At 36.0% G+C, this 12,986-nt stretch overlaps 1 protein-coding gene across 2 annotated transcripts in view; it reads left to right on the top strand.

Moving 5' to 3' along the window:
• LMTK2 (lemur tyrosine kinase 2) overlaps positions 1 to 12,986 on the top strand; it is a 44,321-nt gene that overhangs the window by 26,158 nt on the left and 5,177 nt on the right. For both annotated transcript variants that reach the window (XR_012654533.1, XM_075058353.1), the window contains exons 7-13: positions 1,899 to 2,032; positions 5,190 to 5,274; positions 5,876 to 5,997; positions 7,459 to 7,608; positions 7,883 to 10,802; positions 12,198 to 12,333; positions 12,716 to 12,964. Coding sequence is in view for 1 of the 2 variants with exons in the window: in XM_075058353.1 (XP_074914454.1) it covers positions 1,899 to 2,032; positions 5,190 to 5,274; positions 5,876 to 5,997; positions 7,459 to 7,608; positions 7,883 to 10,802; positions 12,198 to 12,333; positions 12,716 to 12,964 (3,796 nt within the window). In the remaining variant the exon portion in view is untranslated. The remainder of the gene's footprint in view (positions 1 to 1,898; positions 2,033 to 5,189; positions 5,275 to 5,875; positions 5,998 to 7,458; positions 7,609 to 7,882; positions 10,803 to 12,197; positions 12,334 to 12,715; positions 12,965 to 12,986) is intronic.

The raw sequence follows: 12,986 nt of genomic DNA, 5'->3' as shown, positions 1-12,986 counted from the left end.
CTACTATTACTAATGCATTTAAAAATTAAAAAGTAATTCCTTGGTGCGTTTCAGGCATTCTAGGAACTTAATCTACCTGGGACAAACCTTAAGTAACCAGTTGCTGTTTTAATGAATGACAACAATTTTGGAGAGTTTGACTTTCTTCAGGTGCTTGCTGCCACCTAGAGTCAGTTAAGCTTGGTATTTTGTACTTATATTCGTTAGGCTGTGCAATTGGGAACCTGTGTGTGTTATGGACACTGTTTGTTTTGTAGTTCCTTGGAACTCTGCTCTAGTAAATCTGCTCTGGCAAGGTAGAAAGACGTGGGTGTGTTTATATATGTTTATACATATATACATGAGCCAGTATGATATTAAAGCTGTAATTGTAAGTCAGAAGAATCTTTCAGGAAACATTTTAAAAAATGTAAATCTGTAGGATGTAAATATGTAAATGTTACCTAATCAGTAGCTGAAAACAGGATAAAGAGAATGGAATGAAGGCTTCTACAACATTAAACAGTATTAGAAGTTATGCATGCTTTCTCACAAGGTGGTATAGCTACTTGCAGCATAAGTAGTACATGTAAAGCAGATGAAGATAGAATAGCTGCTTGTGTGTACTGTAGAATCTATTAATGTTTTGAAAAATTAAAATGAAGTTGTTTTACATAGAAGTAGTGTCTGCTTTAAGTAGACTGTCTGTCCCATTGCTGCTTATTTTATTAAATACAACACAGGTTTGCAACTGTCCAGCCAGACACCTCAGCTATCAATGCACTTAGATTTAAATGCACAGCACAGACATCTACTGCTTGAACTAATAAATTGTAAATTGTTGACCTCAATTAACCATGTTAAGGAGGGATGAGTTGCTTCAGTTATAGCTCTATGATGTACATGAGCACCAGAGGAACAGGAAGTTTAGTGGTCTTCAGTCTTTTTGGAACATTGGAGTGCTTTTTAGCCAGTGCAAAGACTGCCTTCTTGTCTGGTCAATCTCAAGACTTCCCTTCAGTCTCCTTCCTGGCTCAAGATTTAGGCAGACAATGGACATGGACAGCTAGAGCCTGGAATGTTATGCTGGTGAAACAAGTTGTGATGTAATATGTTGTGCAGTCTCAGTACAAAAATACCCTCTGAAGTAATTTGCTAAACTTCCAGAAAGTCTGTATTTTAAATAACAAAAAATGTAGAAGTGTTAGGTTAAAAGTCCAGCTGTGAAAGTAGCAAGAGAGGCATGAGAAACTTGTCCTCTTCCCTTGCTTGCATTCACTTACTATAGTCTTTCTTTTCCTGAATGTTGGACAACTTTCAGTTATTTTCCCTCTGTTTCAAAGCTGTTCTTTTTTTAGTCATTTATGCGATGCTTCTACAGGCTCATTAATTACGTGTCTGTTGCTCAGCTTTGCCTAGGTTCAGTAAAACTGCTGCCATCATCTGAATTCTTTGACTGGAGTGGGGTGTATTACCATGCTTTTTATATCTAAAGCTATGGTGAGCTGGCAGTGTCTGAAACCCTTTTCTCAGGTCTTTCCCTTCCATCCCCTTGCAAATCTCAGACAGTCACCTTTGTTGGTTTCAAGCACTTGAAAGTTCATCTCATTTAAAAACAGAAGCTCATCAAACTCTGTTTTTTAATGGAAAGTATTATTGTATGACAGTTAGGTTTTACATGGCAGTCTGATCTAGGATCTTAATTACTAAATGATTTGATTAAAAACCCTTGAAAGGACAATACCATACACCTTAGATGACTTCTGTAAGAATCCTTATGGAAGATGGAAACTTGAGGAGGTTTTTTTATTAAGCACAGATTTGGTTAATAAGTAATGTGGTTAGTTGGTTCTTCATTAAATATTTTTCAGATTCAAACAACATACAAGGCTGATAAGTATTTTCAACTTCTTTTCCAGGGTGACCTAAAAACTTATATCTGCAATGAGCAGGAACATATTAAAGGAGATTCACAAATAATGCTGCTACAGAGAATGGCGTGCGAGATTGCTGCTGGACTTGCTGTAATGCATAAACATAATTTTGTGCATAGGTATGCTTTCCAGATGAATTGCTTTTAGTTACGATGCACTCTAAAATTCATGTAGATATTTTAATTAAAATCTGTGTGTATTGAAGATTGTGCTTTAACAAACTTCAGTCTAACTTACATATCCTAAGTCGTGAAGATGTGGTGTTTATGAAGATGCTGATCCAACAGTAGTGGTGTGGTGTTACAGCTCCCACCTGGCTGAAAACTGATCACCTACTTTTTAGGTTTGCAGCCTATAGAACAGAACCTACTGCTAAGCCAATCCAGAAGATGCAGTTGTTTGATTAATTTTTGGCCAAGTTAAATTTGTTTTGTTTATTATGGGGGGAGGGATGTTAGAATTTTGTTAGAATGAATCTTACCTTCTGTGTATTTTTAATAGATTATAGCAATTTAGAACTTCTGTTTGGTAATCTGTTACCTTTGTTAGTAAAAAGAGGGGAGAAAAAAAAAGGAAAAAATCTGACTGAAGCAAGTGTTCTCTCACTGAATTATTGTTTATGTAACCTTTTAATCTTCAGTAATGGAGTTAGATTTAGAAGAAATCATAATGGGAGAACAATTTAGTTTTAATCAGGGTGAAAAAATGCTAGATTTCTTTATTTTTAATTAAAGTTAGTGCAGGCAATACTGAAAGAATGGCAGTAGTTATAAAAGGCTGGAGGAAAAAGTGTATTCATGAAACTAATTGCTCAGAAATATGCCAAAAAGAATTTTTTTGGCTTTAAATGAGAAGGTGTTAAGGAACTGGAAGACATCAACCTTAGACTTGTAATGACTAAAATATTAAAGAGTACTTGATCCCCAAACATGGCTTACCCGATAAAACCTTGAGTATCACAAGAAAATTTATTCTGGTTTTATGTTGGGTCAGTTTGTTCTTTGCTGTAGAAACAGCACTTGCATCATCCCTTTCAGCAAGTTAGGAACTTGTACTAGAGCTTATCAACGCACATCTCGCTACTTAGAGAAAGCAGAGACCTTGTGTTCAGGGAGAAGCTGAACTATCAAACTGAAGTCTTAAAAGGTGCAGGTGTAAAACAACAGCAAAACTCTGAGAAAACCCCAAAGTCTGGACATCAGCTGGAGGCTGACTGGCAGAGCTATTCTTCTAACTTGTTTAACAGTTTCAAATGACTTGAAGGTAGTACCAATTGTACCTGTCAAACTGAGTGATCGCTGTTTCTTGTATTGCAGCAGCATAGCTCTGTAGGTATTTTACAGTACATTTTCAGTGAGATGCAGTTAAACTGGATAAATAGATATTCTGTGGATCTGCAAGATTCTCATTGTAAATGTTTACTTCTAGCAACAGTATCCTGATGCTGTCAGAGTAAGTGGTAAAGCTCCAGCATCAGTGATTTTGTTGTTAGTGGTAAATTCAAGCAGCCAAAATTTTATTTTTTCTTCCAGGATATTTATTTAAATAATATAAAACAAGTTGAAAAGTTTTGGGGCATACTTGAGGGTTACAAATGTGTTTCTGACCTGTGTAGTTCAATGACTCTGGAAAGGAAAACATTTTCTTCTTTCTTTGAAGTAGGGAAACTGTGTGGCTTTCAGACCGTTTGTACTTCAGAGACTTTTTTTTTTTCAAGCCACACAGAAGCAAACCAGTGCACTTTAATTGCCTGGTACCCTTCTGTGAAACTGAGAAGTGAAATATTTGAGCAATTAGTCTGCAGAGCTCTTTGTTGTCACAGCTACAGTTCCATAGTAAGTGTGCAGCTCCGTTAAACTTGCGTAAACTTCTGAGTTTGAACAATGGGTTTGCTAAAACAGCTTCTTGGTGTTATTACAGCAGCTCTGCTGGCTCTAAGTACTTGTGGTCTGGTTTATGGTTGAAACTGGAAACAACTGCGTGTATTCAAGAGCTTTTTGATTTGTATATTAGAGGACTTTTATGAAATACATTACTTGTTCTGATGGTCTTTTTCAAAGACTATCTGTAGTTCTAGTTTGTGTGTAATGTATGGTTTTGTTATTTAGAGGAACTTAACTGTAGGTGTAAGATATTACTATTTAGTGTCATATTGTAAATTAAGTATTTAAAGCCGGTATGAATTGTTAATAGATTTTGCTTATGGCAATTAAAATGCAAGACACGCAATGATAGGTGTTAGGTAAAGAGGGACCGACATTACTCTAGAATGCGAACAGCCTAAGTAATCTACATCATAGGATTAGTAGTAGAATGAAGTAATTGCATATAAATTCTGTGTGTAGTTTGAATGCTTAAGAGTATACTTCACTACTCTAGAGAATTGACTACATTTTGAACTTTTTTGTAAAGGACAACATAATAGTCTAGGGGTTTTTTGTATAATATCTTTAAATGTGATTGCTTTGTCACTATGTTTAGTTTTGGTTGGATTCCAGAATACAGATTCTGCTTGATTGTGTGGCTTTAAATTGGTTCTCTTTTGAAGGTGTGGGAGGGCCTAAGGGCAGTCATATCCTTGTGGCCACAAAACAAATCTTGTCCAATAAGTAAGGAGAGACCCTATCATTGTTTTTTTTCTGAAAGCAATGAGAGTTTATATAGAACTATGGTGTCCGCAGTATTCTGGTGAGATATGAGGTCAGCTGCTGGCTTGTACAGGTTCTAAAACTTAATGAAAATGTAAGCAACAAGAGAACTATCTTAACATTTAGTTTGGATCAAAATTGTACTTTTGAAATTCATCTCCCCAGTTACTGTGCCTGGGTTTGCATTATGAGTTGGTCTTTTGGAGTGCATGGACTGGTTTAATTTTATCCAAAGAGAATCAGAAAGGTAGCTCCAGGAGCACACCTTTTTAGCACCTAGCTTGCTTCAGCTTTTAGTAGGATTTAGGTCTATAGAATTGGACTGCAGCTCATGTGAATAAAATCATTGGAAGTGTATATAGTGTGGATGTTGAATCCTTAGCACTATTGTTTTGTATTACTGATCTGCTCCTATTATGGCCTGCTACTTGCTGCTGTAACCTATAACTGTGTGTAACTCCTTGATTTTTTAAATTTTTTTTTTCTAGAATTTTGTTGGCTTTTTACTTGATAATTTAAACTGTGGCCTGACTGTTCTAAGAAGTGTCACTTCTGTTAACCCACTTGTCTTAATTTTCATTGAAGACTTCTTGGTTTGGTCTCATTATTTATTTGTTTGCTTTTTCAGTGACTTGGCCTTACGGAACTGCTTTCTTACATCCGATTTAAATGTCAAAGTAGGAGATTATGGTATAGGATTCAGTAGGTATAAGGTAAGTTAATCTAGTGATGTACCACTATTTTTAAAGGATTTGTGGGCTGAGGTTATAACAAGCATACTTTAAAGTTATAAACTGATACTAGATTGTCCTTTATTTGAATAATGGACTTTCAAAGTATAACTTGCAAATAACCATAGCAAGCTCATGTAACAGAATAGATGATCTTTCTAGAGACAAGTGGAGTTTATGCTTGTAGAAGGAAGCTTCTGGTTAAATCTGTTTTAGGTCCTATTTATAGTAGTCCTAAAATATGCACAAATTAATTTTAATGTTTTAAGAAAGGAAAAATTCAATCAAATTTCTTAATGAAAATATTTACAGTATTTAAAATACATCAAGAAAGTGAAAAATTCAAGGCATTAATTAAAAACATTTCTGAGTACCAAACCTTAAACAACAAGTTGGCAGTGAACAGTGAATGCTTTTCCTCTATAGTGTTACTCTCTGCTACTTGGGGAAAATGGGATTAATTTTTTTAATTCTAATTTTTTGCATAGGGATCACATACAACCATATTAAGGAAAGGACTGTCAACTTCTGGAAGTTGATCCAATGTTTGTTCAGTCTTTTTATTTTTTTATCAATAATTTAGGAAGATTATATTGAGACAGATGAGAAGAAGCTTGTTCCTCTCCGATGGACTGCACCTGAGTTAGTAACAAGTTTTCAAGACAGACTGTTATCAGCAGAGCAAAATAAATACAGTAACATATGGTATGTAGTAGGCTTTAAAATAATTTCAATGAGAGATGTGTGAACATATATTCAAGTGTTACACAAAGGAGTAAATAATACTTATAGTTAAATTGAATATTGGCCTGATGCGCTGTTGTACTGCAGATGTACCGCAGGTTCATCTCTACAAACCTGAAACTATATCTTGCTTTGGAAAGATGCTTAGAAATCTGTGGAGAGAACAATTAGATTAAGAAAAAGTGTTTAACAGAAGAGTAGGTGTTTATACTAAAACTCATTGCTATGTATTTGCTGAATGCCTTCAAATGTTTATAAAGGAAGGAAATGGTAAATTATTTTTCCAGTAATATAATAGCTGTGGATGACAAAAAGTTGATCCCACTAGAGCCCAGTTAAGTTCCATTGGTAGAACAGTAGCATCTTAATTTCTTGCTGCAGCATTTAAGGACTGCAATTAACTGTTTGTCTGTGCTATCAAAGAGCTTATAGACAATGGCTGGTGAAAATCTTGATGAACTTTTTTGAAATCGCCAAGTTCCACTTCAGTTCTCAAGTCCGAAGAAATTTGGGAAATGGAAATTGGGGCTTAGACTAACATTTCTGAAAACGTTGTGGTTAAATGCCTGCTTTTATATACTAAGGATATTAAATAGTAAACTAGGTTTTATTTGCTAATTTAAAGGTAGGGTTGCAGAAAGCAAGTGGGATAGATAGAAATTACCTATGTACTGATTTCCTTGCATCCTTCAAGCATGCTTCCTCAGATCATACTGTTCATTTAAACTCAAGCAGCCGGAGTCTTAAGGTTTCCAACTTGAATTTTAGTGCCTCTTATACAGAGCTGCTTTGAACAGGTTTGGACTAGATGACTTAGAGACCCCTTCCAATCTAAATTTTTCTACCGTAATACATGCAGAGTCAGTTACTCTGCATTTTGAGCAAGGAAAGGTTGCCCAAGGATCAACATCAACTCTAATCACTGCAAATGTGGCAAGTGCTGTATACGGTATGTTACTGAGCAAAGACACAGCTTCTGACCACTGCAGCTTAAAAATAAGTAATTTTATGAAAACTGAAACAAAGATGAGTTTTCTAGCAGTTTGACCCAATTTCTGATGAAAGCTTTTCCTACTGTTGGACTAACCATAAGGTTTTTTCATCTTGCTTCTCTAAATAGGCATTTTCTATTTTTAAGATGTGGGGGTTTCTTCCATAGTTGAATCATTTGAGGCCTCTTACATGTTGTTGCCTTCATTGGTGTTGCCTTCATTGTCATTGCCTTCAAGCAACTTTATTCTTGAGGCTTCTAGCATTTTGTCAAACAAAATGAGTTAACAGGTTCTGAAGTTATTATAGAGCCAACGGGAGAGTGATATTTGTTTCTTCTTGCCAGTTATGCTTTGCATAATCCTTACTTTCTTAGAAAAGCAACTTTAAAATAGTTCTTAGAATGCACAGTCATTTGCTGCTCTTTTTCAGGTCCTTGGGTGTAACGTTATGGGAGCTGTTTGAGAATGCTGCTCAGCCTTACTCAGACTTTTCTGACAGGGAAGTCCTAACTCATGTCATAAAGGAGAAGCAGGTTAAACTCTTCAAGCCACATCTGGAGCAGCCATACTCTGATAGATGGTAAACTTTGAATGTGGTTTGTTTTTTTTTTTTTTTTTTAATTCTTAAAGCTGCTGAAGAAGTTTCTCAAATTATATCTTAAATATATTGAAATTGCTACATGGAATCATGCTCCTGGCAAAGAAGGCCTAGATAAAGGGAGTAAAAGGAGTTGCCATAGATGGAAGTTCCTGCCAATGATATTAATTGTTACTCATTAGCTTGTTAGATACCTGAATTTTATAAATTCCTTTTCAGTGTGAAACCTATTGAAACATGTTTCTTGTTTGTATAGGTATGAAGTTCTGCAGTTCTGTTGGCTACCTCCAGAAAAGAGACCAACAGCAGAAGAAGTACATAGACTTTTAACTTACCTTCGCATGCAAAGCCAAAGGGACTCAGAGATTGATTTTGAACAGCAGTGGAATGCTCTTAAACCAAACACCTCAAATAGAGAAACAAATAGTTCTGCATTTCCAATCTTAGATCACTTCACAGGAGATCGACTTGGCCATGAGATGGAGGAAGTTCTTACTGTAACCGAAACAAGCCAGGGTCTCAGCTTTGAATATATCTGGGAGGCAGCTAAACATGATCATTTTGATGAATGTGGTCATGTGAATCCTGATGAAGCAATGACATACACAAGTATTTTCTTTCCAGTGGAGGTTTTTGAGAGGTCACTTTCAGAGCAAGGGTCAGGAGCACAGGATGGAAGTGGTCAAGAAGCATCACTTGCTGTCCCTGGGGTGTTACCTGTGTTTGACGCACACAAGCTTTCTGTTGGAAATGACTACTATATCCAATTAGAGGAAAAAGGAAGTGGCTGCAGCATGAATTTTGATAACCAATCAGTTGTACTAACTACAGAAGTTGATCATCAAGAAGCTGTACAAGAAAAAAATTCTCATTTTATGGTTCTCAGGGATCTTGATATTGAAGAATCTAGCACTGATGGGGACTTCTTCCACTACAATACAGATCCTAAAGAGGAATTTTTGACTGCTGCTAGTAGTCCAGAAAGTCCTTTCCAGAATATATTTAATGACATTGACAGATCAGAAGAACTGACAAACAGAAAAATACTTGGTTTTGCTGAAACAAATGATATTCCTAAAGACTTTAAAACAGCTGCTTTAAACTCAAACACAGATGCTAGAAAGGCAGTAGGCCTTTCTGCAAAGGAGCATTCTAGTCATGCTTCTGAAAATGAAACTGTTTCCTTATGTGAAAATATCTCTAACCAGTCTGACTTGGTAACTTTAGAAGAACTTTCTGATAACTTCTTATTTCTTCAAGAGAAAAACTTATTAACAGGGTTGTTGTCTAACAAAACCAGCAGTGATTTTGGGCAAAAACCAGAAGATGTTCTAAAAAGTATATTGGAAACCTCAAATAGAAACTCTGTAGAGCCTGAGCCTGTGCTGGCTGAAAATGCACAGGTCTTTTCTTTAATACATGAAAGTCTTAGAACAGTGAAAGATGAAAATTTTAACCCAGTGACAATGAATAAAGATCCAAATTCTCAGTCTGACGCTACTGTAGAGATGCAGGCATCTTCTAGTCCACCTACAGCACATAAGTCATGTGATAAACATGCAAATCCTCCTTATTTGAAGGATGAGGAAGAACTTTCAAATGTGGAAGTCAATGAAGTTGTGCCCTGTAACATTGATATTCCCTGTCAAGAAAAGCTATCCAATAATGCCAAAAATAATAATGTTGGAAACAATCCTTGTTACGGTGTTGCTGTTGAAACAGATGGGTGTGATGCACAAACAAAACAGGGAATGCTTTTCAAGTCTGATGAAATAGCTTTTAATAGAGAGGAATGTAGTGATCCGGAAGATATGAAAAGAAACTTGCAAGAGAAGTCTCCTATATTAAAAAAAGTTGAATGTTTATTGGAGGAAAGACAAGAAACATCAAATCATTTTGAGAACTGTAAGGATGTTCCAGAAGAGGTGACCTTCATTTCTGTTGCTACTTCAGATTGTGCAAGTCAGGATAGTCTTTTGGAAGACAGCCCATCTCCTATACAAACTGTAGAACAAGCCTTAGAGACACCCGATTCTTTAGATTCTTTAGATGTAAATGAGGTTTTAGAATCTTTACAGGCTCAAAGTCCTCAGAAACTTTTGCCACCTGATAAACCTGCTGACAGTGGCTATGAAACGGAGAACCTGGAATCTCCAGAATGGACTTCCCATATCACTGTTGAGGATGCCTCTAGTGTAGATACTGCTTTCTGTGTTGTCAGTGAGAGCAACATCAGTGCTTTACCTTCTAATCCAGTCATAATTGTTTCAGAAGCAGCAGCTTGTTTAGATGCAGTGAACAGCAATTTTGAAACAACCCCAAAGGTTTTTCTGGGTGGAAATCAGAACTCGTATAGAGACTCTGCCTATTTTTCTGATAATGATTCTGAGCCAGATAAAAAAACAGAAGAGACTGTAAATCTGTCAAGAGAGACTATGTGTGTTGTTTCTTCAGATAGAGGAGAGAATAATACTGAAGAGGATTACAGTTTTGAAGAGAGACAGCAGAAGTGTGATGTAAGGAATTACCAGGATACCAATAATCAAAATGCAAAACTAGAAATAAATCACAACTTAGAGATCCAAGAGATGGATGTAAGGATGCAGGGGTGTCCTGATGAGTGGGCTGAGGCAACTCTGAATTCCCTGGAAATATCGATGGAAAGTAACCTAAGGGATGAAATAAAACTACGTGAGACTTCCCATAAAACTGTCTCTTGTGTTGGCACTAATACTTCAGAACTTCTTTCACACAGGGACTTAAACTCTGTGCATAACATACACAGTTCTTTAGATTTGAGTAACAGTGAGAAGTCCTTCTATCACATTGAAGGACAAAAACTGAAAGAGCCAGATATTGAAGGAAAATACCTCGGCAAACTCGATGTTTCTGGAATGCTTGATTTAGAAGATGGTGATGATGCGGATGAGGAGGATGAAAACAGTGATTCTGAGGATGACATGAGGACTTTTCATATGCATAGTCTGAGTTCTGACAGTGAAGATGAAACTGTTCATCAAGTACCTGAGATACTTACTGACAAGGATGAGGGAAAACATCTGAGAAGCTTGTTGAAACTTCCAAAACCTCTTAATGAAAGGCAACATGAGAATTGGAAAAATGACAAAAAGGCTGTAACGTTCTTTGACGATGTGACGGTCTATTTGTTTGATCAGGTATCCTTTTTTTCTAATTACTAAGTAAAGATTTTGTTGGTTTGGGTTTTTAAACAAGATGTGGTAGAATAGCTTAATATTTGTGGACACATTGTTACAAGATCACCTTTCTTGTTTTGGAAGGATTAGATCTTGTTTGTGATGTGGGTTATTTTTTCTTTATATATAAAGAAAAAAAACTTTTTTTGTCTTGGCTAGATGTGGTTGCTGCTGGTAGAATAGCAGCATTAATTTGAAGTGAAGGAGGGTTTCACTTTGGGCAGGGTTGGTTGCCAAATCCTGAATCTCTGTTGGTTTTGAACCCTTGGCTGCATGCACTGAATAAAACGTGGTTTTTATCTGTTTAATGAGGTTGAGGACTTTTAAGTTCAAATGTCTTTATAAAAGAAAGGAAGAAAGGAAAAAAAACCAAAACAAACAACTAAACAAAAAAACCCAAAACCGCAACCGAACTCTGAATCTTGCCTTAGTTAGTATTAAGGTAAATTTACCTTAAACCATAATCGGAGATGGGAACAGTGTTTAGATGGTAATGCTACTTTTTATTAATCCTATGTGATTCAAGTTCAGTGAAATACTGATCTGTTTATAAAATTCAAGGTTACCTTTGTTTCCCTATCTGCTTTATCAATTTTTAACTTCTGTAACTTGATACAGAGGGGATTGTATTTTAAGATTATGGCAACTAAACTAGTACAGTGAGTTTAAAAGAACAGTCACATTGTCAAGCTTTGGAAATGTTGCTTATGATGACGCACATAAATATTAGAGATAATTGTGTTTTGGAATAGAAAACTTAGGTGATACATTTGTGTTTAGGCAATCTGTGGAATAGTAATCCTTTTGTCAGAGGGGAAGGAAAAAAATGAGCTGTGTTTAAACTGCTCTTAGTTGTTGAACTCTTGTACTTGTTATTATAGTAACTGATAAAATGTTGACTGCTTTAAATACCGGTCATACAAAGTCTGTCTCTTTATCCTGAAGCATGATTAAGGGGTTAAAAAAAAAATAAATTAAAAAAATGTTGGGAGATGGGATAAGGCTTTATTAAAGAGAAAGAAACTACCTGTGTCAGGCTGATAAAGGAACTGTTTTCAATTGGAAGGTGTTTTAACTTTGTATGAAACTATTTTATATTGTAAATAATGTTTAGTCATTTCCTGCATGCATTTTAGCGTAGATTTGATACAGCTTTCTTTAGAAATAGAAGTACATGTATATGCTTAATATATAACTCAAAGTTTTGTTGTATGGTAATAACTTAAGAGTTTACAGACCATTTAATTTCACAGTAGACTTGATGGTGGGGGAGTGTATTTTTTGAATGCTTGCATCTATAGGTATAGATACATTGTGTGTACAAGAAAGTTAAATAAGTTATTTTGTTTGCCTTAGGAAATGCCAACTAAGGAGCTGGGAAACCGTGCAGCAGACTTGAATGGGGAAGGGTCTCGCAGCACTCCTGTTCCATCTTCAAGTTTTAGTTACTTAAACAGATTTGCAAATTCAGAAAGCTCAACAGATGAAGAAGGTACTTGAATATATTTATACACAGCAGGGGCTGAGACTGTTTTATGCATAGTCTTTAGTGAAATGTCATTTAAATTATGTTACTTGTAAATTCACTGTACCATATTGGCTTCAGTTTCGCATCCTAAGCGTACACTTCAGCTAGGCTCAGATACTAGTGTTACTGATTATCAAAGCTTGTGATGTAATACTGATTGTTTATATATTGATGTGTCTAGGGTATCTTGAGAGGCAACCAAACCATGGGTGTGACCCCCAGGGCTAGAACAAAAATGCTACAAGTTTTGTTGTGGATTAATGCAGTCTTCCAGGGGCTTGCTTTTAAAACTGTTTATGACTTTACATTACTGTAAATTGCCTCTTTTTTTTTTTTTTCCCCCAAGGTGGGGGTTTTGAATGGGATGATGACTTCTCTTCTCCAGAGCCATCCTTTATATCAAAGGCAGCTAATAGTCTTATTAGTTCTAAACCACCTCTTCAGTCATCAAAGTACTTCTCTCCACCTCCACCTTCTCGGACTCTGGATCAAAACTGGTCACATTCATCCCCTTATTCCAGATTCTCTATCTCTCCTGCAAACATGGCAAGCTTTTCTCTTACACATCTTACAGATTCAGATATAGAGCAAGGAGGTAAGTGATTTAGTTACAATAA

Source organism: Buteo buteo, chromosome 27 (assembly GCF_964188355.1).
Source record: "Buteo buteo chromosome 27, bButBut1.hap1.1, whole genome shotgun sequence".
Lineage (NCBI taxonomy): Eukaryota > Metazoa > Chordata > Aves > Accipitriformes > Accipitridae > Buteo > Buteo buteo.
This window is presented reverse-complemented; position numbering and strand designations above follow the sequence as displayed.